At 33.0% G+C, this 26,979-nt stretch overlaps 2 protein-coding genes and 1 pseudogene across 2 annotated transcripts; 1 reads left to right on the forward strand and 2 right to left on the reverse strand.

The window, feature by feature from the left end:
- Positions 1–4,524: 4,524 nt before the first annotated feature.
- On the reverse strand, positions 4,525–4,980 carry LOC124934947 (agamous-like MADS-box protein AGL103). The gene has a single exon (XM_047475432.1). The coding sequence runs from the start codon at positions 4,978–4,980 to the stop codon at positions 4,525–4,527; it is 456 nt and encodes a 151-aa protein (XP_047331388.1).
- A 6,646-nt stretch (positions 4,981–11,626) lies between these two features.
- On the forward strand, positions 11,627–20,579 carry LOC124934948 (annotated as a pseudogene).
- Positions 20,580–23,137: 2,558 nt separating this feature from the next.
- Positions 23,138–23,833, reverse strand: LOC124934950 (secreted RxLR effector protein 161-like). The gene has a single exon (XM_047475433.1). The coding sequence runs from the start codon at positions 23,831–23,833 to the stop codon at positions 23,138–23,140; it is 696 nt and encodes a 231-aa protein (XP_047331389.1).
- Between the last annotated feature and the right edge of the window lie 3,146 nt (positions 23,834–26,979).

Raw genomic sequence — 26,979 nt, forward strand, 5'->3', positions numbered from 1 at the left:
AGTCCTTAACACGACGCTACAGTAGTTGCCATACACTCCACCTCCATGAAGATAAACAACAGTTCGTTGCTTTTGAGATTGTCAGGTGATTAGATTCCCGTTGAGATAAAACACCATGCCTCAAGTAATTTTTTTGCCGTTTGTGTCACCGGCTAAGTCGCTGTCAGTAAAACCAACGAGTTCTTCAACTTCTCGTACTCTTCTTAATTGAATCCCATAGCTCGTCGTTCCCTTCACGTAACGAATAATGTGTTTTACTATTTGTTGGTGTAGAGTGGTAGGCTTCTCCATGTATTGACTCACTATGCCAACTGCATAAGAGATATCGGGTCAAGTGTGCGTCAAGTACTTGAGACACCCGATGATACTCCTATACTCCTTCAGATCCACTAAACTTCCTTCCACATCCTTTCTGAACTGCAACTTTGCTTCCATAGGATACTTGCTCGAGTTACAATCCTCCATTACAAACCGTTTCAATACATTCTTCGCATAAGCTTCCTGCTTCACCTCGATGATATCTTTCTTTTGGTCCACCTTAATACCAAGATAGTACGAGAGTAGTCCGAGATCACTCATCTCGAACTCCTTCATTATCTGTTTTTTAAACTCTTCAACACCCTTGATGCTTGATCATGTTACAATCAAGTCGTCCACATATACGCCAACAATGAGTACTTCTTCTCTATGGTTTCTCGTGTACACAGCCTGCTCTTGAGAATAATTCATGAAGCCGAGACTCATCATTCTCTTGTTGAGGCAGGTGTTCCACATCCTTGGTGCTTGATTTAGTCCGTAGAGAGCCTTGTATAACTTGTTCTCTTTATTGTTGATGATGAAGCCTTCAGGTTGAGCGACATAGACTTCTTCTTCGATGTCATCATTAAGAAATGCTGATTTGACATCCAAGTGGCGAATCTCCCATCCACGGTGAGCTGCGATGGCAAGAATTGTCCTGATTGTGTCAAGTTTCGCCATCAGTGCAAATGTCTCCTCAAAGTCAACGCCTTGCTTCTACATATAGTCTTTTGCTACCAATCTCGCTTTGTGCTTGAGGATGTTGCATTCACAATCTCTTTTCAACTTGAAAACGCTTGAGGATGTTGCATTCGCTATCTCTTTTCAACTTGAAAACCCACTTTAACCCGATGGTCTTGTGACCAGGTGGTAAGTCGGTGAGATCCCATGTCTTGTTCTTCCTGATAAATTCGAGCTCTTTGTTCATGGCCTCATTCCATGACTCTTAAACTATCGCCTCGTGATATGTTGTTGGCTCGTCGGTGGTGAGAAACAACAATTCATCAAGATCCATCTTTACCAGTGGTGCCTCCACATAGACATCGGCGAGGGAACGAAGTTTGATGGGGCCAACTTCGGTTTTGGACTCACCCGAGCTCTCTTGATGACGATGGGAGTTTGGTGTACTTGTTGCGTTTTCCAACTCCGCTAGGTTGTCGTCATCTTGTAGGATTCTGAACTCCAAGGAGTTTTGTACGAGCTCGTTGTCGTCGTTGCACCACTCTCACTTCTTTTTCTCTTCGAACAAGGCATCTCTTCTCACACGGATTTTCCCACAAGTTGAATCAAGAAACCTATGTTCCTTGATTTCGTCTTCGACACCAAGGTACACCATGTCTTGACTTCGATCATCAAGCTTCTTGAGATGTGGTCTCGCTATCTTGACATGTCCATTACACCCAAATACTCTCAAGTGCTCTAGATGAGGTCGCTTACCGGTCCATACCTGGTAAGGAGTGCAAGTTCCTAGCACCTTTGTCGAGAGAAATCTTGTATAACCAATTTTTCAATTTCTCCACCTTCATCAATAGAACACCATTTTGGTCAAACATATTTAGGAGAGAGCTAGCTAAGATTATCGTGTTGCCTTTTTCTGTCATCTGGTCGAGACTTATAATATTACTTTTCAATTTTGGAATGTAATATACCACAGTCAATATACGTTGATCTTCGTTCTTCCATTCAAACAAGATGGATCCTCGACCCTTGATCTCGACGAGTGAGCCGTCTCCGAACTTCACATTTCTTGTGATTTTCTCGTTGAGCTCATTGAACTTCTCTCGATGACCCGTCATATGATTTCTTGCTCCATTGTCAAGGTACTGCATGTCGGTGTAATTATACTCATCGCCACTTGCGAGGAGGTTCGCCATGACTTTCTCTTCATTAAGCACCACCACATCTGGTTCCTCTTTGGACGATTCTTGCTCGAGCTCTTCAAGGTTTGTCTCCTCATCTTTGGGAAAAGTGTTCGTCACTTCCTTGGCAAATATTAATGATGGCTCCTCATCATGGAAGCTAGTGAGGTTTGCTTCATCGCTGGGCCTTTGGTTAGGGCACTCAGATGCATAGTACCCATACTTTTGACAAGCGTAACACTTCACTGTGCTCTTGTCTTTGCAAGGCTTGGTTTCTTCTCGTCGAGATGAGCTTTCTCCATGACCTCGACCTTCATCTCTCACTTTTCCACGACCTCGGTTATCTCCACCATTACCGTTGCGACTCGACGATCTAGAAGAAAAATTGGCTTCGCCACTTTTCTTCATTCGTGACATCCATTCATCATGCATGAGCAATATGTGCTCCTCCTCTTGGTCTCCGTATCCGCGAAGTCTCTCCTCGTGGACTTTGAGACGACCTACGATCTCCTCGACGGTCATATTCTTGAGGTCACCAAATTGCTCGATCGCTGTAACAATCTGCATGTATGTTTGTGGTAAGAATCTAAGGAACTTCTTGACGACGGAGATCTCCTCCACCTTCTCTCCTAACGAGCGGATACTAGTCACGATGGATGTCAATTTCATGGCGAAATCATCCACTGATTCCCTATTCTTCATATGAATCGCTTCAAATTGTGTCTTCAAGGTTTGCATTTTTGCCTCCTTGACTCTCTCCACTCCAACATACATTGTCTTTAATGTCTCCCACGTTAGTTTGGCGGAATCTTTCTCAGCCACCATGAGAAGGACGTCCTTAGGGATTGCTTGATAGATGGCGGCGAGAGCCATTCTATCCATTCGTTCGTCGACATCTTCTAGCATCACGTTATCCCACACTCTTTGTGCTTGTAAGTTTACTTGAATAGTGATTTGCTGAGCCCTTTCTTGGTTGAGAATCATTTCTCCATTCATAGCTTGCATCAACATCCTTAAAGTTTGGTTTCTCAACCCTTTGAGGTTTGCCCTCTCATTAAAACCAACCTTCCATTTGCCTTTTGCCTTCTCTTCGGTTTCCCCTATTTCCTCCGCTTTCTTGTTTACTGCATTATTCTGACATTTGTTTCCAACTCTGATTTCTTCCAGACCAGCACTATTTTCCTTTTGTTCCTATGTAATTTCCTTCTTCTTGTTGGTCGCCTCTATTTTATTTTGCTTTCTTTTTTTCCTCTATGACTTACCAGTTTTATCGGATTGATTCTGATTCCCAAAAGAATCAGCAACAAATTCATTTGAAAAAGTTTGTTTATTTGGACAATCAGTATGTATTTCATTTTTGCTCTTATCTCCGTTGACATTCATCTTAACAGAATTATCGAATGTTATAGTGGAAGAATGCATACCTGGAGCTTTTCCAGAGTTGACATTTATGCTCTTGCTCACGAATTTAGAGTTGTCATCTTTTCCTTCTTTAGCCAGAGTGTCTTTGTTTTTATGAGACGTAATGGGGTATGTGCCTTTATTTCCTTCCTATTGGTTATCTGCATCCTGAACTTTCTTTGGGTGAGTGGAGCAGAAATTTGATACCTCAGGTGCATGTTTAAGAGAATTGGTCAGGCTTGAGCCAAAGGTTGATAAAGAAGAATGATTCCCTATTACAGAAACCTCATGTTTCTTGATTCGAAATGACAAAAACAGACAGATTCAAACAACAGGTTTATCGCGATGCGCGATTAAAAAGGTTAAAACCCTAGCGGTGCTTGTGAATGATCCAATCGGGTTTCCGCGATACTGTCGATCGTGTCGTTCGTGGCGATCGTGTCGTTTGTGCCGACCTTGACTTCGATTATGCGGTATTGACTGTGTCGCTCGTGCCGCGGAGAATACAACGAAGCACAATCTGTATTGAAACCCTAGTAGCGCTTGCGAAACATGGGATTATGTGGCTATGTCAATCGTGCCATTTTTGCGAATTGTGTCGTTCATGACGATCATACCGTTCGTGATGATCATACCGTTCGTGACGATCGTGCCATCGATTGTGTTGTGTCAACCGTGTTGATCGTGCCGTCGATTGTGATGTGTCAACCGTGCCGATCGTGATAATAATAATTATTATTATTAACCAAACAATAATATATTTAACTTCTACATTAATATATATAAAATTAAATTCTTTCAATCTACATTTATATATTATATATAAATAATAAATACGAAGGATTTGTAATTATTTGTTTATATATATTTTAATTATTTTAAATTCATTTATAATTATCCTCATATTTATTTTCAACTTTATCTACCTTTCATTTAAATTTTTGTAACTCAATTAATCCATTTTTAATTAAATGTTCATCTCCTCTTCCGAGTTCAATAAGGGCAAAGATTGATTCTTGGATGATAATTGGTTGGCAATCAACTCTATTTTTTCTGCAATTTGATTCGAGAATATTTTCAAAGACTTCTGAGACAATCCGTCAAGTAGAGGTCCGATTCTAGCTTTAGACGATCCAGATTTATATGTTTGAACATGATCTGTTGCTGCAATAGTAGTGGACGTCTTCTTCTTCCTCTTTGAAACTTCTTTTTTGTAGCGTTCAAGAATGGGCTTAACTTGATTTAAATTATCCGGCCAAGACTCTATTCTTCCATTTTCTTCCAAACAGAGAAAACATACGTCGATGTCACAGAGGGAGGAGAGCTCCATGCTCTTCTTCTTAATGTTGGTCATCTTCATTGTCAATTGCTGTTTCTTCTTATCGCATTTGATCGTATTCTCTTTCGCACCTTCTTTCACCATTGTACTTGAAGGATTAATGAAGTTGTCTTAAAAAAGAGAGAAAATGGTATTTGTTTGAGTTGTTAATTGCTGGTAATTAGAGCAAATAAACCAATGAATAGGTTTGGTAATATATATATAGGTGGCTGATTTTAAATTTGTTACCGTTATTAGGGTTAAGAGAATTTGTGTTATGTTTTTGAAAAGAGAGTGAAAATATATTTTGTGTTGTTAGATGGGTTAGGGATTTGGGTTGATTTTGCAGTTCGATGTGTTAGGTATTTGGGCCAAGTTGGTAGATTGTGGGATTTTGTAGAGATTTGGGCGGATTAGGTTAGGGATTTAAAAGTAATTATTATGTTTGATATATTAGGATTTTGTATTTAGATTAAGTTAGTTAGGGATTTAAAAGTAATTATTAGGATTTTGTAGTTAGATTAGATTTTAAAGTGATTATGTTACCGTTGGGGGGATTCGGATTTTGTTTGTAGTTGATCGATTTCTTCTTCTCATTATATAATGTTTAAAGGTATTGCAGTTCACGCATCTGTACGATCGTCATTCATAGTGGATGCCCATCTTGGTAGCATTTCCCTTTCGATCCACCACTGTAATTTCGTTGGGGAGAACGCTTTTCGGTTGAACTTCAACGATCATCCTAGTATATGTGAGATTTTTGTTTTCCTTAGTGATTTTGTCCATGTATAGCGGGTTTCCTAGAAGGCTAGCGAAATGGCTTAAGGCTTCTACGTTGTACATGTGGGGAGGGATATTTCGCAACTTGAACCAGATTTGCACTGTTTCTTTTGGAATATTGTCATAGCTCGTACCCTCATTCCATTTTTCGAGCTTCATGCATTCTTTCCCCACGTGTGTATGTCCCAACTCTAAAATTTTCTCAAGATTAGCCTCTTGATTGAATTTCAGGAAATACATGTCGTGACTGTTAGAGGTGATCTTCATTAGACCTTCTTTTTCCCATTGCTTCATGAGTTTTTCCTTGGTGGCATCAAAAGTGGCAGATTCTTTCCCAATATAATTACCCACTATCACCTGTTCCCATGATCGAACGCAATTTTCTTCCACGTCTGATGGTAGCTTGAACTCAAAGGGATTTTCGAGTTTTTCCACCTTTGATTTGAACTCACCCAGGAAAATTTGTCCGTTTTTGGGATTTTGTTTTCACTTTATTTTGCTAAGTTTTGACCCTGCTTTGTGTTTGGATTCTTCTTCCAGACTTGACCAACCTGACAATTTGAGTTATTCTTTAGAGTATACACCTTTGTCTTGGTACATTTTGTCAACTCTTTCATTGTGTTGACGGACCAGCTAACAATAATGTCATACTCCTCTTTTTTTAGAAGGTTCCAATCTTGAAGGTAGTGCAAGTTTACTTAAATAGTGATTTGTTGAGACCTTTCTTTGTTGAGAATCATTTCTCCATTCATAGCTTGCATCAACATCCTTAAAGTTTGGTTTCTCAACCCTTTGAGGTTTGCCCTCTCATTAAAACCAACCTTCCATTTGCCTTTTGTCTTCTCTTCGGTTTCCCCTATTTCCTCTACTTTCTTGTTTACTGCATTATTCTGACATTTGTTTTCAACACTGATTTCTTCCACACCAGCACTATTGAAACCCTAGTAGCGCTTGCGAAATAGAGGATTCTGTGACTATGTCAATCGTGCCATTTTTGCGAATTGTGTCGTTCATGACGATCGTACCGTTCGTGACGATCATGCCGTTCGTGACGATCGTGCTATCGATTGTGTTGTGTCAACCGTGTTGATCGTGCCGTCAATTGTGATGTGTCAACCGTGCCGATCGTGATGATAATAATTATTATTATTAACCAAACAATAATATATTTAACTTCTACATTAATATATATATAATTAAATTCTTTCAATCTACAGTTATATATTATATATAAATAACAAATACGAAGGATTTGTAATTATTTGTTTATATATATTTTAATTATTTTAAATTCATTTATAATTATCCTCATATTTATTTTCAACTTTATCTACCTTTCATTTAAATTTTTGTAACTCAATTAATCCATTTTTAATTAAATGTTCATCCAAATATGGATGTGAAGATTTGTGTTTACTCTGAACCTAAATTAATGTAAGTAAAATATGTTATCAATTTAAGGTCTTTCATAGATATGAAATATTATTATAAAGATTTAAAGATGTTTATGCACTATCACCTCTTAAACAATCTAATGTCTTTGTCAATATATAGACAAGATTGACCAGATGTCTTATTTTATTTTTTATTAAGTAATTTTAACCTAAGTTCTTTTATAAATAATTTACTATTAAGATTGTAATCTCAATCCAATTAAAGGGTTATAACTTTAATATATGAAAAAGTTATCGTTGTCGATTTAAATGAAAAATTAATTAAGATGGGGCATTTTATTTTGTTAATCTTGTCTATACATGACGAAAATGATGATAATTTGAATGGATCAAATACATTCATGATCTTGAAATTAAGATAATTGAAATGGTTCAAACGAATTCTTAATCAAATTTTACATATAAAAAATTACAAATCTAGACGTATATAATAAGCATATTCAATATATCTTGAAATGTTGATAAACTCAATAAAAATGTTCTGGAATCTTATTAAGAACAATGAATATCAATATAGAACTATAACATATATTTACTACACACAAATCTATAATAGAATGATGGATGGATGGATCTGCAGTTGGTTTCACTTGAACGACATAGAGTATCCTGCAAACGGCATAGAATTAAGAGTCGTGATTTCCTCCTCCGAGTTTAACAAGAAGGGAAGTGATTTATCATGGGCCATGATCTCTGTCTCCAATGTTCCACCTTCGGACCATATATGTTTCATATCAAAATCATCTTCAGTATATTTTTCTAACGTGGATCTTGCAATTTCATCAAGGGCTGTCATTTCCTCATCCGTGTTGAAGAAGGATTGATCAAGGGTCTTGGTTTCTTCATCCTCCAATGACTCAAATTCTGACCACATACGTTCAATATCAAAATCATCTTCAATAAATCTTGATTGCACCGAACCTGTCATGGAGTGAAGGGTCGTCATCTCCTCTTCCGAGTTCAATAAGGGTAAAGATTGATTCTTGGATGATAATTGGTTGGTAATCAACTCTTGTTTTTCTGCAATTTGGTTCGAGAATATTTTCAAAGATTTCTGAGACAACTCATCGAGTAGAGATCCAATTCTAGCTTTCGACAATCTAGATTTAGATATTTGAACATGATCTGTTGTAGTGGAGATCTTCTTATTACTCTTTGAAACTTCTTTTTTGTAGCGTTGAAGAATGAGCTTAACTTGATTTAAATTATCAGGCCAAGACTCTATTCTTCCATTTTCTTCTAAACTGAGAAAACATACGTTGATGTCGTAGAGGGAGGAGAACTCCATGCTCTTCTTCTTAATGCTGGCCATCTTCATTGTCAATTGCTGTTTCTTCTTATCGCACTTGATCGTATTCTCTTTCGCACCTTCTTTCACCATTGTTGTATTTGAAGGATTAATGAAGTTGTCTTAAAAAAAAGGAGAGAAAATGGGATTTGTTTGAGTTGTTAATTGCTGGTAATTAGAGCAAATAAATGGATGAATATGTTTGGTAATATATATAGTTGGCTGATTTTAAGTTTGTTACCGTTATTAGGGTTAAGAGAATTTGTGTTATTTTTTTGAAAAGAGAGGTAAAACAGAAACCCTAACTTTCCAATAAAGTTTTGCAACTAAATGAACGACCAAGTTATTAGAGTTACCGTGTCGTTCGTGCCGATTGTGTCGATTGAGACGATCGTTCCGAAAGCGACCCAAAGCGACTAGCAACCGCGAACAACACAAGTGAACCGCGACATTGATATTTTGTCGATCGTGTCGATCATTTCTTTTGTGTCAATTGTGTCGTTCGTGTCGATCGTGCCGTTCGTGATGAGAGAATTGGCTGATATCTCCCGAGCTTTTCTCTCTCTTACTTGTTTTTTCACTATAAGAGTTCAAAAGTCATTGTTATTGATTTAAATAAAAAAGGTAAGATTATGATTTTTTTTTTTCAATCTTGTCTATTCACATATTTATGATGAAGATGATATAAGTGGAATGAATTCTTAATTTTTTAATTAAGAAAATTGAAAATGTATAAAATGAATTCTAGATCTTAAAATCAAGTTAATTGAATGAATTCTTTATTAATCGTTTATTTGATTTGGTAGTGTTTATTTTCTTGTTTTTAGAGACTCTCATTTTAATCATTCTCTGCGTGTAGTTCATTAATTGATCATATATTGAACAAAGACCTTTAGTGCCAATGACAGAAAATTTGAAAATGGACTTTGAATTGCTGTCATGACCTTTTTTTTCATGCTTTTGTTAATTTTTTCCTCCTGAACGACCCTTCATCGCGCCTTGAGCCAAACAAACGAAAACCCCTAATTTTGGGTTTCCTAAAAATTATGAAAGTAAAAGATCTTATCCATTTTATTCTAGTTGTTTTTCTTAAATTAATAATATTTTTAAATATATAAACTAAAATATATACGTATAAAATTTAAATGTTGAAATATTTATTAATTTGGACCTAATTTATTTAATTCAAATATTTATATTTATATTAAAAATATAAATATAACCACCAAATAAATGCTTACAATTATGCTAAAGAATAAATCAAAAATAATATATATGAATCACCCTTCAAAGAAGGACAGAAAGTACTCTTAACACTCTGGTTGGTTCTCCAATCACAATCACCAAGTTACATCATTCTTAATCTACTATAATTAATTTATAAATCACCCTCCCTCCCTAGCTAGTTTACCTTCTCGTAGATTGTTATCGTCTCTCCTCCTCCTCCTCCGTTCATCATCTAGATCCGTTCTTAGATCGTTCTTAGTTTACCATCTTCAGGATACAGACCTTATATATATGAGGTGGTTTTGAAGTTACAAGAAGAAGAAGACATGCTTTAGTTAGTTAGTTCTACTTCTAGTGTTTTCTCTTTAAGAGTCCAATTGTGAATAATACTTATTTAGACTGTGTTTTTGATACTTCAGGAACCCTTCCAGCTTTAATTTCTTCTTTTTTTGGATACTTATCTAATCATGCCCCCTTACAACTTCGTTTTTGATACTTTTTCAGGTGATAAACATGATTGACCGTAAAATATGAATAGCATTTTTCCTTGTTTGATCTTCTAATGTGAAATTGTTGGAATTACCGGAAGCCATTTTTAGATGGTGGATATTATCATGCATCAAGTATGTATATACTAATGATTCATATAATTTGTTGACCAGTTGATGCACATTTGCAATGGCACGACCAAACCCAGCAAAGCTTGCGAGGTAAATGATTCATCCTTTCCAGCTTTGAATCAGCCATCACATATAGCCTAGTGCCTGTATCCTGAAGATGGTGCTTGAAGTGGCCCAGCATTTGATGAGGACGATAGCTACGGATGGTGCGTATGTACTGGAGGTCTTGTGTGAGGACCAAAAGTACTTAACACTGGTTCTCAAATCACCGTAAGTTACATTCTTAATCCGTATCGAATGCTGATCTACTATAATTTATGAATCTTCACAATAAAACTTATTTTGTACATGGTTGCTCAAATTCCGCTCCTATTTGCTAATTCTATATACATCTGTGTTGATTTCCGATCCATTGTTGTATATTTCTGGTGATGCTGTTAAGAACGGTTTGCCTTTCCTTTATGGGGATTTAGGCTTGGAAATATGGCTCTATCTAATTGTCTGAAGATGTAAGCTAGCACAACTATTTTATTGGCTTTCTTGAATCTTCTTTTTATTTTTACTTCTAAAAGAATAAGATGAACAATACATTTAATCTATTAAGGACCCTAGATATTTTGACCTTAAATCTTGCCTTTGATAACATCCATTAAGTTCTCTCCCTCCCGGTAGCATAACAATGATTGACAGTTATTGATAATGGAGTCGTTCCCATTCACAAAAAAAAAATAATGGAGCCGTCCCTATATTTGCGAATCTTATGTGCTCTTCTAATGACGAAACTCGTGATCAACTCCATAAAGCCCGAATCTTCAACGTCTATCAGTTTTCACCCACCGACCAAAGCTTATAATTAAAAATTTTACTGTTAAATCATGAACTCAAGGCTAATCATTTTTACTGATAAGCTTGGATCCTAATAAAGTCCTGATCATTTTACAGAATCAAGAAAACCCTCCACACCCTTTGACATTTTATTTGTGGGTTATGAATGTTAATCCATTGTTGTTAAAAAATTGATCAATTCACATTGTTTTAACCAATGTTATTATTGAAAGGGGTTCTATTGTCAGTTGAGTTTATCCAAGATATAAGAGATTTAGGCTATAGGTAAAATGAAGATTTGCTCTTGGCTTTAACACGTAATTGGGTTAGCTCAGTATTAGTATTATACAATGTAGTTATCGATGCACTTGTGATATCCAATTAATTAGATTTAGCTTATTTGAAATTCTGACAAATGCAAGCCTAATTCCTCATTCATTGAACTTGCAAAACTGGTGTTGTAGGTGAATCACTTCATTTGGTTAAACAAATGGAGGTTTCCAAATGTATTTACATACACAATTTTAATAAATGAAGTGTTTTCTGTAGTTGAGAAAATGAAAGAGAATGTAAATCCAAACGAGGCCATTTATAGGTCTATGTTGATGGGGGAATTTTGTGTTCTTGTACAAGCAGCCCTGGTTGCCAACGTTGTTGAATGTTTGCATGTAATTCCATGGCTAGAAAATGAAGATTATGCCACATTTAACATGGTAATGACTTGTTTAATCAAAATTTTGTATATTCATGAAGTATCTGTAATTTAATTTTAATACTTATATTAAACTTATCAAAGAAGGTAACCTTCACTTAACTCAGATATGTTGAAACTCTGAAAGAGATGCGAAAAGGGAATATCGTTAAATCTCATCACTTTCAACTCTCTAATTAACTGTTATTGCAAATTGTTGAAATCAACTAAGCCAAACAAATGTTACCATTACTATTGAAAAATGATTTTCGTTCTCATATTTTCACTTTCACTTCGATAATCAAAGGCCTTAACGGCCTTAACCGAATATATCAGATATATGATGGAAATGGTCGATTGTGACGATTCCCCTAATTCCATTAAGTATAACATCTTAATTCGTTCTTTGCACAATTGTGGATGTTTACAAATCTCTGAAACTTTTAAAAAAATGAGGCACATGAAGTTTCTTCATATGTGTTCTCTTTCTTATTCAATGTTATATGAGATAAATAAGGTTTTAAACGTGATGAAAAATGTTATAGTATCTATGTTTGTTATATAATAGTCATATTATTTTATTTATTGTATTTTTAGTAAGTGACTATGATTTTGAGAAATTGGACAAAATAAATATTATACTATTTTTATTTTATGTCCTAATTTGAGATAAAAAAAAATTAAGTTTATGTAATTTTAATGTGACTTTTTAATTTTACAAAATATTTTTATATAAATAATAATATATTAATGTTTTATAACTTTTATATTATTTTAAGCCAAACACTAATATATTTAACTTATACATTACATATAATTTACGGTCTAAAATAATTTATAATTTATAGAATGTGTATAGAGATAATTTTATTATTGAGCTTTGTTTAATTATCTAGTTAGGTAGAGAAGTAGATATATTTTATTTTTACTTTTTCTATTATTATAAGAAAAATAAAAAAATATATATATATTTTTAACTAACTTTATAATATAAGGTGATCAGTTTAAAATATTTATTTATATTTTAATTAATTATTCATGTTATATTTTAAAAAAATAATTAATTATTTGTAACTGTATTGTTTTCTTAATTTTTTTAACATGTGTATTTTTTTAACTAAATTTGTTTAAATTAAAATTTATTTATATATTTTGTATTAAATTAATTTTTATTTTTAACAATTATTAATTAATATCATTATTTATGACACAATATTTTATGTTAAAAAACTTAATAATTATAATAATATTTTAAACTAATATGATAAATATTTAACAAACTATTACTAGTCATCCCTACATTTATAAAAATAAATTCTTCCAATCTTCATTTATATATTATATATAAATAATTACACAATTTTAAAATTTAAAATTACTTATTATTATAATATATATATATATATATATATATATATATATATATATATATATATTTACCTATCAACATTTTATATAAATATTTATTTAACTCTTATTTTATAAATATATAATATTACTTATGTTTAAAAAATTTAAATTAATATTTTTAAAAAATAAATATTTTAGAAAAATAAATAAATTAAAAAGATGATATTAATAATTTACATATGTGTGTTTTTATATGAGAATATACATGATAATAGATTTATCATGAAATATATGTTTTCTTAAAACTAGTTTATAAATGATGATAGAACAATAACATCAACAATCCTATAAACAACGAAAAAGTCCTTAGGTGCGTAGCATAGCAAGTGTCGAATAATATATGGCAATACGCGGGGATTTGAGGTGGCTCGAGATTCAATGCGTCTCAACTTTGGTTTATTGTCAGACATCTGTTTAAAATAAAATATTTATATATAATGTTTTTAATGGTATCTGAGAACTTTTAAAATCAATTATGTAAACATAATTAATTTTGTTCAAATTTTAATAATTTAGGGATTTATGGTAATAAAAAACGATTTATTGAAATCTGGTTTAAATTAATAAAAATAATTAATTTAAAAAAAATATTATTTATTTGAAAATAAAGTTGTTAAATGATTTTAGAAAAATCAGTAAAATGTACGTATCTAAACGCACTTTATACTAAAGTTTCCAAAGAGGGTTTGTTATTTGATTACGCTCGGAAAGGACTTCCGCAATATGTCCTCCATGCCCGTTAAAAACATTTGTATTATTTTAAAAGTCTAGCTATCAAAAGATTTATTTATAACATTACTTCCTTTAATTAGTAATCTAGGGTCCTAAACAAGGATAAGTTTATATTACATAAATAATTATACAAAATTATTTAAAAGTGTATACATGTGATTGCAGTTGCATAAGATTGAGTACAAACAAGATCTAAAAAATATTAGAATTTAAAAATAAATTCTAAATGGGGCCTTAGTCAAAATATTTGTTTGGAAAATATTCCGAAAATAGTTTGAAATTATTTTCTGATCTCTCGGGATTATTTTAAAATAGATTGAGTTCCAAAATTACAAAAATAATTTTGGGTTTTAAAAAGTGGAACCAAACAGGCTTAGGACTCGAGTCCTAGGGCTTTGGTCTGTTTTTATCGGTTGAAGATCGGATGGGCTCGATCTAGACCGAGGGTGCTATAGAGGATTAGAGGGTTCGGGAGGCTTGGTCCTGAACTCAGATTGTTCGGTCCTAGGTTTGAGAGTCTCATACCAGATCTAGATTTCTCGGCCGTGGGTCCTAGGAGGCTCGTCCCAGGTCAGACCTCTCAGTCCTAGGTGAAAATCCTCGGTCAAATTTATCGGTCTTTGCTCAAGAACACCGGTCCTAGGGCTCGGTCCTAACTCAAGAACACTAGTCCTAGGTCTCGGTCCTTACTTAGAATCATCGGTCATGGGTCTTAGTCCTATGTTAGTTTTCTCGGTTCTCGGTCTCAATCAGGACCAAGAATCCTCGGTCCTCGATCGTATAGGACTCTGTCCAAGAACACCAAATATTCTTCTGGTTCAAAAGTTGCAGTTGTAACTTTTAAAACAGATCATGAAAACATGATTTGTAAGTTGCTATCAACTCCATTGAATGTAGGGATCATAACCCCTAATCCTAAACTCAATCAATCGAAATCTAAATCGATTGTTTTTTCAAAATAATTTTTAGGGAAAATTTTGGGATGTTTTGAATTAGGCCATGTCTTGTTCCAACAACTTCGAAATGATGTTTACAATCGATCATGACCAAAACAAGAACATTAATAAGCTCTGTAACATCTTTTCAAACTAAAATTTAATCTTTATTTTTCTAAAATTTAAGATCAATCAAACATAATCGGGTTGTATGTAATATCATTTGAAAATTATCCTAATATGTTTACAAACATGTTAGGCAACTATTTGAATCAAAATTCAAAAGCAAAAGCTCAATAATACGAAATTCAAAATTTCCAGATTTTCAAATTAAATTTGAGTTTTTTTATTGTGGTTGAATTGATGAAATCTCTTTCGACGGAAAACTTATAAATCTAGGGATTGGTTTCAACTATAGGAAGCACGAAATTGAACCCTAAATAAATCAACCCGATCAAACTTAAAAAATTCTAATTTTGAATCACAACTTGAATTACAGTAGGCCTGGAAGATTACCAGCGATTGGAGAACACTCCAATGATCTTTATGGAGCTTTCCAAAGCTCTGGATCGAAGTTTAGAACGATAGAGTAGTTTCTTCTAAAACCAGTCGTCGGAGCTTCTTCAAAGTTCTTCAAGCAGGCTGTATTTAGTGGATTATGTTCGATGGATTGGAAGAAGAACACATAAGGAGTATTTATACTCAATCTAAGACGGTTTCAAAGTCAAATTCATATCGAATTTAGCTTCTGAAACAGTATCCTTCGATTTATATTTTGTCTTCACCAACCTAGTTCAAGGGTGGATAAGGATAAAACATGGGGAAGATGGAGCTTCTGGAAAGTCGTCATCGTCGAGCGCGTTACTCTAGCCTCGTGAAGAGATGAACAAAACATCGTCATTTTGTTTAAATAAATGTGTCGTTGGCGTTCCGTCCATCGCTAGGCATTCCGTCTAGCGTTCAGGCATATGGGCTAACGGGGTTAGCGTCCCGTTAGTTGATCCAGTGTGGACCTGGGCGCGCGCTTCCTTTGTCACAACCGGATGCGTGACTTCTTTCTGGGCGCTGTACGAAAATCCAGCGCTGATCCGATGGATACAAATCATGTTCCAGTCGACTCCCTTATTTTCAGCCACACTAGATTATCAGTTTTTATTTTTAATAAAAGGGTTATTTGAAATCAATTTTTTTTAATATTTTTTCACTAAATTAATACACAAATATTTTTGTAAACATAATAAAAATTATGTTCATTTATTTTTTTTTGGGTATTTTGGGATATTTATTTAATTATTTTAAGTCATAAATTACAAATAACTTATGTCTAAAATTATAATTAAATTATTTCAACCTTTTTTTTTTACTAATTTGGGTAAAATAAATACAATATCTTAATCTCAAATTATTATTTTTTTTTATTTATTTTTTTAATTAGGGTTTAATTAAACCTATTTTGCTTTTAACTTCTCCTTTTGATTTTTTAAAAAAATTCAGAATATTATTTTAAAATTATTAATAATATTATAAATTGAGGTATATTTCATGCTTTTATATATATTATTAATAATATTAATAAACAAGTACTAATACATATATTCATCGTTAAATGGTAGACAAATTGGAAAAAATAAGCTCTTCAAATATGAATTGTTTGTATTTTTCCTTAAAAGTGTACATAATAAAAAAACTTATATATTAAGTTTACTCATTAATTATCAAAATTCAAATAGAACTAGAAAAATTGACAAATGTTTTATAATAAAATTATCTCAAACAATATTAAATCATTATCACTCTTAAAAAAAATCAAGAAAAATAATATATGTATATATATAAATCTTCTCAAAAGTAATTTAATATTATAAAAAGCTCAAAATTAATTATGTTCAAAAGTGACTTAATTTCTTATAAATTCTTATTTTCAATATATATTTAATATTTTAACTTAATTATTTTATAATAAAATAAAAAGTAACACACTAATTTGAAAAAATAATTTTTTTTGAATTTTTTAATAAGATTAAATATTTAAATTTATTTATAATATATTTTATTTTGAGTAAGTATTAAAATATTTAATAAATAAATATATAATTAATGAGAATAATAATAATTAAATATTTTGAGAAATTGAAAATTCATATATAGTTATAATATATTATTAAAATATATAATGACTTTTTATATTATAAACTTATTTAAATAAAAAAATTATATATTTTAAATAACAATATTATAAATTTAATTATATATATATATATATTAAAATGATTAATCTTATTACAAATTTCATTATAATATTACAAAATAAAATTGTTTGATTGTATTATTATTAGTTTAACAATTATAAATAGAATATATATAAAAATTAAAATTATTAAATTTAAAAAGTTAAAAATAAATCATAACTTTACTTTTTTTTTAATCAATAACTATGACTTTATTATTAATTAAACTAGGAAAATTATCGCACACGGATAAGAATAAAAACAAAATAAATTAAAAAATTTATAATAATATATATTTAATGTTTAAAATTCTTAATAAATCATGAATAATATATTAAAATAAAAAACAAAACACTTTCATTCCACATTTTATTCAATTCGATAAAACAACTTATTTTTTCACATGTTTCATCACATATTTTTTCCGAATGAATATCTCATCTCGTGACTTTACACTTTACACTTTGTCAATCAAATATTTGATTCATATTTTTTAATAATTAGCATCGTGACCTCACACTTTGGTCAAATAAATATTTGATTCATATATGTTTAACCACTTTCAAATGATACCGGTCTATTATCCTTCGGCAAACCACATCTCAATCACACTTGGTTAAAGGTTGTACTTGTTTTGTTAGGTTGCAAGTTCGAAACATACAAAGAGCATTTTAAATTTTATTTTTAACCGTTTTAAGTTTATGGGCGGGTCAACCCACAATCCGACCCAAGTATCCATTTACTCTCACATAAATATCCAAATTAACCACAGTTCTCGACCCGGCAATTCAGATACTTTAAAAATTAAGTATTACATATATAGATTCTTAATCCTTTAATTAAGTTGTTAAGTACATTTTAATTTAAATTCATTTATAAACCATTTAATAGATTATGATTTTAAGTCATTGTTATTGATTTAAATAAAAAAAAAAGGTAAGATTATGATTTTTTTCAGTCAATCTTGTCTATTCATATATTTATGATGAAGATGATACAAGTGGAATGAATTCTTAATCTTGAAATTAAAAAAATTGAAAGTATAAAATGAATTCTAAATTTTAAAATCAAGATAATTGAAATGGATAAATTTTTTTATCTTGAAATCAAGATAATTGGAAAGGATCACATGAATTCATTATTAATCGCTTATTTGATTTGGTAGTTTTTTTTCTTCAGGTGATTTTGAATTTTTTTATTTATGAATGAGATATATATCTTGTTAAATGAGTCATGTTATTAAATTGTGCAAAATCAATGAGGTTGTGTAGTTTGAAAGTTAGATGCGGTTATACTATCAATTAGTAAAATAATATTTAGTTAATTAAAAGTTATTTTCTTGTTTTAAAGACTCTAAATTAATCATTTTCACCTAATTGATCCTATAATGAACAAAGACATTTAGCGCCAATGACAGAAAATTTGAAAATGGACTTTGAATTGCAACATTGATATTTTTTCCTGCTTATGTTCGTATTTTCCTCCTAGACGACCTTTCATCGCACCTTGGGCTAAACAAACGAAAAACCCTAATTTTGGGTTTCTTAAAGATTTGACGAAGAATTATTGATGGGGAAATGATCACGGTCTTTCTTAATTATTTCAATTTTTGAATGACCCCGGATCGTCCAAGGAGACAACTGATCAAATTGCCTCCCAAAAGTGGCAGAATCTCTCGCTACTCTTTTTGATTTTCTACTATCATATTCATTCAAAATACAACGTTAAAAAAAAGTCACTCACTCACTCATTCTTCGGGAAATTTGATGAAATGGCCCATATAATAGCCTTAATTTCAAAAAAAGGCCCTCGCCTGATAATGTTTGTAAAATGGGCCTTTTTGCTCTGCGAAATGTCTGTCTTGCCCTTGTGACTGTACTTACGCGAATTACACTTACGCGAATTACACTTATGCGGATTACACTTATGCAAATTACACTTACACGGATTACACTTACGCAAATTACACTTACGCGAAATATGTAATATGCGTACATTGAAAGACGCATATTACATATACGCGCATTATGTAATATGTGTCTTCCATACTATATAAAGCGCCTAATTTTGACCCTCATTTTAAATCTCCAATTTTTAGGGTTTCGACTCTCTCTCAAACCCTATCCCCTCCGATCCCGCTGCTCCGCTAAGGTATGACATTCTCGTCTCAATTCATTCTTATGTATTCTAAGTTATGAATATTATCCAAGTGATATTATGTTGGATGCAGGATCTAGGGTTTTAAAGAAATCTTACAAGTTTATCTATGTAAAGATGATGACAATCAACAACACATGGGTTTGTACTTCATTGATCTATGGAAGCAGAAGTTAAACGTTTCGATGGATATGTAAATTGAAGAGGAGAATCCGACAGAGTTTAACACTCTCAACATCGGTAGAGGAAACTTGCGGACTGGTAAAAAGGAAACGTTTTGTTTTGATGATTTTGAATCTGAAACAGAGAAATGAGTAAATCAAGTATCTATTTGAATTCAATTAGGGTTTCAAAGGAGTAATTCATATCATTCCTTTTACTACTACTTGATTTTTGTAGGTAAAGGAAGATTGAAAGATCTATAGATGCAAAAGGATAATCGTTTTTGTGCATATTGTGGCTCTCTAGACCAAAGTGGGCGTATGTTTATTACTTAGTATTCGATATTTTAAAAATATTGATAGAGTTGTGATAAGAATTAAGAGGGTTGGTTGTTTCTACTTTCAGGTCAGTTACGCAACAAGAAGTCAAGCAACAATTTGTAGTCTAGTTCATCTCATTCCGTAGTCATTCTCTATCCAAATATTTACATCTTTTTTGTGTGGTTAATTCTGTTCATACTAAATAAATAATAATGAGTTCATGATGGGTGGCTGACTGACAGGAAGAAATTGTGAAATTTATAGGAATGCTCAAGATAAAAGTGGTTAAAGGCACAAATTTAGCTGTCAGAGATATGATGTCGAGTGATCCTTATGTTGTTCTTACTCTCGGGCAGCAGGTGAGTGAGTTGAGTCCAGTCCCGGTTTTTGTATATTTTGAAAATATTAATATGATCAACTTTATATAGAAAGCACAAACAACTGTTATGAGGAGTAATCTTAATCCTATATGTAATGAGGAGCTGATGCTTTTAGTGCCCCAGAATTATGGGCCGTGAAATTGGTAAAAAAAATGAAGATTTCTTTGTGTTTTTAACAATTTTCGAAAATAAATGAAATTATACATGCATGCAGGAAGTGTATGACTATGATACATTTTATGCTGATGACATAATGGGTGAGGCAGATATTGATATACAATGGATGATAAGTTCTGCAATGGTATACGGGGATGCTGTAATGTTTGGAAACATGAAAATTGGGAAATGGATAAAGGCGGATGATAATGCCCTCATAGAAGACATCACTGTGAATATAGTCGATGGAAGGGTGAAGGAGGAAGTGAGTCTTAAGCTATAGAATGTGGAATCAGAGAGATTGATCTAGAACTAGAATGGATTCCTCTTGAGCAATAATCATCTTAGTTAATCTTAAATATAACTAACTCTCTTATTTGTAATCAATAATAATAAGCTTTTTTCCAAAAAAATAATAATAATAAGCTCTCAATTCTCATTGAAGCCATTTTGTATAGAGAATTCTAGTTTTGTAAATCATTTACAGTTTTTTCCAGATCCTAAAATTCTTCACCTGTTTCTCCATCAAGCTTTCTCTCTTGATGAAGCCAAATTTTCTTATTTTGTAACACATTATTTTACCTAAATTTATATATAGAGTTTCATGGGAATAGATGTGACTGACTTATAAAAATTACTTTCTATATTTGTTACAAATTTTATTACAGTCTGTGATTCTAAATTTTGGGTTGGGTTTGTGTTTTGTTATGTATGGTTTCCTGTTTAATTGGACAAAGTTTATTTTCATAAAGTTATATTTTTTGTATTAATACAATTAGTCATGGATAAATCGTTCTCAATTGTGTCAACAATACTGCCTAAAGTGTCCGAATAATTTGACAAAACAATACCCAACCATGTTTAAACCGTCATCTGAAAATGACGAAGTTAATCTTTGATGAACTTAAATAGTCAGCTAAACCCTGAACCCTAAACCCTAAACCATCTCTCAACAGAATATATATAGAAACCATGAAATGGCTCTCTTATGTTCTTTTAATGGTGGTAGGATATAATCGATGATACGAGTTATTTGGTCCTCTTATTAATATGCTGCAAACTGCTGAGTTTGATATGAAGAAAGAAGCTGCATGGGAAATCTCAAATGCCACTTCAGGTGGTAGTCATGTAGGTTAATTAGATGTTCGCAGCGGAATAATTTATGGATCTAATCTAAACATCTAATCATATGATAATGCATAATTGATAAAATCATGATATATAGTTTATATAAATATACCTTTGATGCGTGAACCGGATCAGATCTGGTAGTAATGAATAATCGAGAGCCCCACGTGTTGCTCCTCTACTTGGTCCACACGAGCCCGACTAGATCTCTTTACTTTCGACTGCTAGGACGAAAAAGACAAAGGAGAAGCAATCCAATTGCTAGATTAAAAGATGATTTATTCCTCTTGGAGTTCTCACCGTAATATAGCAAAAGACGTTTTAAAAGTGGAACATTTCTCTCTCTATTCACTTTCGTTTTCTTGCAAATAAGTGAATCTTTTTGTATTAAATAAAATTCCATAATTAACCATTAATTATATATTATTTTATTTCACAAATAAATAATATTTCTTATTATTAATAATATCTAATATGTATTAATTATATATTATTTTATTTCACAATCTAAACTCCATAATTAACCATTAATTATATATTATTTTATTTCACAATCTTAACTCCATAATTAACCATTAATTATATATTATTTTATTTCACAAATAAATAATATTTCTTATTATTAATAATATCTAATATGTATTAATTATATATTATTTTATTTCACAAATAAATAATATTTCTTATTATTAATAATATCTAATATGTATTAATAATTAACCATCTTTCTCGTTTGTCTAGTTTGTCTAGTTGGTCAACTCTAAGTGTGTGACCTCATAGGACCCGATTATAATAGTTATAGGTTTAACCCCATTAATCGTAGTTGGCTTTTAGCAAAGCACTACGACTCCTAAAGTAATCGGATTAAATTATATCTGTTAATTTGTCCTATCCAAGTTTAGTCATTGCACATTAAATTAAAGGACACAATTCCTTCAATCTCCCACTTGTCCTTAAACAAGTGTGCAATATAAGATACCTTTGTCTCTTAATGTCTTATTTGATGATATGGTAACATTCATACCTTTCTATCAAATATGTTTCTTAAACTCTGAGTTTGAACTGTCAATTAAACGGATGATTCATATTAATCCATCCGAGCATGGCCATGCATTTTCAGTTTTCGCTCTTCAAGTGGCCGAGACACCATTCCTGTTCAATGTATCACAGTATACATGAAGTAGGAGGACTTCTCCATTCTTGTATGACTATGGCTCCCACTCAATTTTTAGCAATCCCAACTACTGCCTTTAAAACTCCCTTTTACGGAAAGCGTTTAACAGTGTCAAAGAAATACCAATCATCAAGTGAGGCCACAACATACTCATGTTTGAGGAATCTACTAAACATGGTTTAACTTAAAACTCTACAATCTCTTTTGGAGAGTCTTAAGGTGGGTCAGTCTTACATGTATCATCCATACACATATATGTAATTGACTAGACATCTCCATGTCCTTATAGCCCATGAAACATGACGCTATCAATCAGCTTACAATAAAGTAACTTATAAAACCATCTATGTCCATTTGATGATTTCAAACTATAGACTTTTAATAATTCAAAACTTCATTTCACTTAATGGGGTTTCATTCACCAGAACATTTAAAGTGATCCCATTTATTAATAATGAATTATTTGGACATATTAATCAATTTCGATAAAAACAATATAAATAAGGATGAAATATCATATATCATAAAATCATCAAGTCAAACATAAAACTGGTGTCTAACACTCATAAATACATAATGAAATACAAAAGCAAACTCAAAGCCATTCTCCAATGTGCCTGAGACCCTTAGCCCTAGTGTGACTCTCATGCTTGGGCCTAGGCATAGGTTTGGTTAATGGATCTGCAATGTTGTCATCAGTATGCACCTTACACATCCTAATATCACTCATAGTGATGATGTGTCGAATAAGGTGATACTTTCTCATAACGTGTCTGGATTTGGAGCTCGAACTCGGTTCCTTTGCCTGAGCTATGGAACCATTGTTGTCACAATAGATGTCGATAGGCATTGAAATGCTATGAACAACACTAAGTTCATCTAGGAACTTCCTCATCCAAACGGCCTCCTTTGCTGCTTCACTAGCAGTAATATACTCAGCCTCTGTTGTAGAATCTGCTATAGTACCTTGCTTGGAGCTCTTCCAGCTCACAGCTCCTCCGTTAAGGATAAAGACATAACCCGATTGAGACTCCAAGCCATCTCGGTCAGTCTGAAAGCTTGCATCAGTATAGCCTTGTACGATCAATTTTTCATCTCCCCCATATACTAAGAAATCATCCTTTGTTCTTCTTAAGTACTTCAGGATATTCTTAGCTGCACTCCAGTGTGTTTCTCCAGGACTTGATTGGTATCTGCTACACATGCTCAAAGCATATGCAACATCTGGACGTGTACATACCATGGCATACATGATAGATCCTATAGCAGAAGCATATGGGATCTTGTTCATCTTTTCAAGCTCAGCAGGTATTTTAGGACACTACGTCTTGATGAGATATACACCTTGTTGAATGGGTAAAAATCCCTTCTTGGAATCTTGCATCTTGAATCTATTAAGAATCTTATCAATATAAGTTCCTTGACTTAATCCAAGAAGCCTCTTAGATCTATCTCTATAGATCTTAATTCCAAGTATGTACTCGGCCTTTCCTAAGTCTTTCATTGAGAAACATTTCTTCAGCCATTCTTTTACGGACTCTAGCATCAGAATGTCATTCCCAATAAGTAGTATGTCATCCACATACAAGACTAAGAAGGCTGCCTTACTCCCACTAAACTTCTTGTAAACACAAGGATCCTCTTCGCATCTAATGAGTTCAAACTCTTTGATCTTTTCATCAAATCGAAAGTTCCAACTCCTGGATGCTTGCTTAAGTCCATAAATGGACTTCTTAAGCTTGCATACATTCCCAGCATGATTTGGATCTTCAAAACGTTTAGGTTGTGTCATGTACACATCCTCTTCCAAAAAACCATTTAGAAAAGCGGTTTTGACATCCATTTGCCATATCTTATAGTCATAATATGTAGCTATAGATAGGATTATCCTAATGGATCTAATCATGACAACTGGTGAAAATGTCTCATCATAGTCTATACCATAAATTTGTCTAAAACCTTTGGCAACTAGTCTTGCCTTGTAAACAGATGCATTTCCATCCTTGTCATTTTTGAGTTTGAAAATTCATTTGCTTCCTATGGGTTTTACCCCATCTGGCAAATCTATCAAGTCCCATACTTGATTTTCAAACATCGAATCCATTTCAGACCCGTCACTTCTTGCTTATAGGTTGAAGGCTCACTATGTTCTAGCATAAGAACATCAAGGCTTACATTTAAGATGAAATCATCATAACGTCTTGGTTGTACCCTTGGCCTTTACGATCTACGAGAGGGTTCAACTTGTTCAACAACTAAATCCGGAACATGATCTACAACTGTTTGTAGATCCTCTTGTTCTGGTTCTTGGATGTTCTGAGGCCCTGAGCCTTCAAAAGTAATCATCTCTACATCGACATCATCCATGTCATTTTGTTGTTGAGTTTGTTGCTCTTCATCATCTTGAACTGTTTCAAGATGAATATTTCTCCCACTTGACTTGTTGGAAAGGAACTCTCTTTCTAAAAAGACACTATCCCTTGCAACAAACACCTTTTGCTGAGTTGGATTGTAGAAGTAATATCCAAAACTTCCTTTTAGATACCCTATAAAAAAGCATTTATCTAATTTTGGGGCAAGCTTCTCTGTTTGTAAACGCTTTACATAAGCTTCACATCCCCATATTTTCAGAAAAGACAACTTTGGAACCTTTTCAGTCCATATCTCATATGGAGTTTTGTTTACAGTTCTTGACGGAGTCCTATTTAGTGTAAGTACAGCGGTAGTGAGGGCATATCCCTAGAAGGATACCGGAAGATTAACAAAACTCATCATTGATCGGACCATGTCTAACAAAGTCTTGTTTCTCCTTTCAGACACACCATTTAGCTGAGGTGTTCCTAGGGTAGACAACTGTGTGACTATCCCACAGTTTTTCAAATGATGATCAAATTCGTGGCTCAAGTACTCACCACCACGATCAGATCGAAGTGCTTTTATTTTCTTGCCACTTTGAGTCTCTACTTCGTTTTGAAATTCCTTGAAGTTTTCAAAGGACTCTAATTTATGTGACATAAGGTAATATACCCATATCTACTCATGTCATCAGTAAATGTGATGAAGTATCTATAGCCACCTCTAGCTTCAGTGCTCATTGGACCACATACATCAGTATGTATTACGCCCAGTAGTTCAGTAGCCCTATCAAACGTTCCTTTGAAAGGTGACCTTGTCATCTTGTCCATCAGACATGATTCACATGTATCAATGGATTCAAAATCCATGTCTTTTAGAAGCCCATCTCTGTGGATCTTCTTCATGCGATTCGCACTAATGTGACCCAATTGACAATGCCATAGGTAGGCCTCACTCAAACTATTTAATTTTTGTCTTTTGTTATTTATGTTATACAATTCTGATTTGAGATCCAATACAAAGAGTCCATTACTCATTGGAGCAGTCGCATAGAAAATATCATTCTTAAAAACAGAAATATTTCCAATTTTAATGCTAAATTCAAAACCTTCAGAATGTAATACAACAACCGAAACAAGGTTCTTAGTAATGCAAGGAACATAATAACAATTATTCAGTTCTAATATTAAACCAAAAGGTAAAGATAGACTTAAATCTCTTACGGTAAGTGCAGCAACACTTGCTCCATTTCCAACGCGCAGGTCTATCTCTCCTTTCTTCACTTGTCTTTTATTTCTAAGTCCCTGCACATATGAAATAATGTGAGCACCACATGCAGTATCTAATACCCAAGTAGGACCATTATTTAATGTGAGAACATCGGCTGTCATAATCTCAATAACATAAATACCTGAAGTGGAACTCACAGTCCCGTTCTTCTTGTCTTCTAGGTACTTGGGACAATTTCTTTTCCAGTGTCCCTTGGCCTTGCAGTAAAAACAATCATGATTAGCAGCCATCTTTGGCTTCTCACCACCCTTGGGTTTGGCAACTTGCTTGCCTTTCCCTTGGTTATTGTTCTTTTTCTTAGCCACCTTCTTAAACCCCTTCCCATTGTTGACATTTAAAACTTCCTTCTTCTTGTCATCAATAATATTGCCTTCAGCATTTTTAAGAATGTTATGGAGCTCATTCAGATCATGCTTTAGACCATTCATATGGTATTGCATTCTAAATGGTGAAAAACCATCATGTAAGGATCTAAGAACAATATCAGTGGCCAACTCTTGGTCATATGGGGTCCCCAGATTTTCCATCCTCTTGAAAAGCCCAGTCAGGCTAATCACATGAGGACTCACTAGTTTTCCCTTCACAAGCTTGCTATCAAGTATAGCCTTGTGAGTCTCATATCGCTCTATCCTTGCCTGATCCTGAAACAGCGTTTTCAGTTCAGTTATAATAGTATAAGCATCAGAATGCAAAAACCTCTTTTGCAATTCAGGCTCCATTGCAGCTAGCATGAGGCAAGTAACAGGTAATGCTTCAGTTTTCACCCGAGTTGATGTTGCCTTCTCCTCATCT

This window comes from Impatiens glandulifera, chromosome 4 (assembly GCF_907164915.1).
Source record: "Impatiens glandulifera chromosome 4, dImpGla2.1, whole genome shotgun sequence".
In the NCBI taxonomy this organism is placed as follows: domain Eukaryota; kingdom Viridiplantae; phylum Streptophyta; class Magnoliopsida; order Ericales; family Balsaminaceae; genus Impatiens; species Impatiens glandulifera.

Excerpts from the sequence above, each read along its gene's own strand:
- LOC124934947 (XM_047475432.1), bottom strand. The coding sequence starts at position 4,980 with ATGGTGAAAGAAGGTGCGAAAGAGAATACGATCAAATGCGATAAGAAG.
- LOC124934950 (XM_047475433.1), bottom strand. The coding sequence starts at position 23,833 with ATGAACAAGATCCCATATGCTTCTGCTATAGGATCTATCATGTATGCC.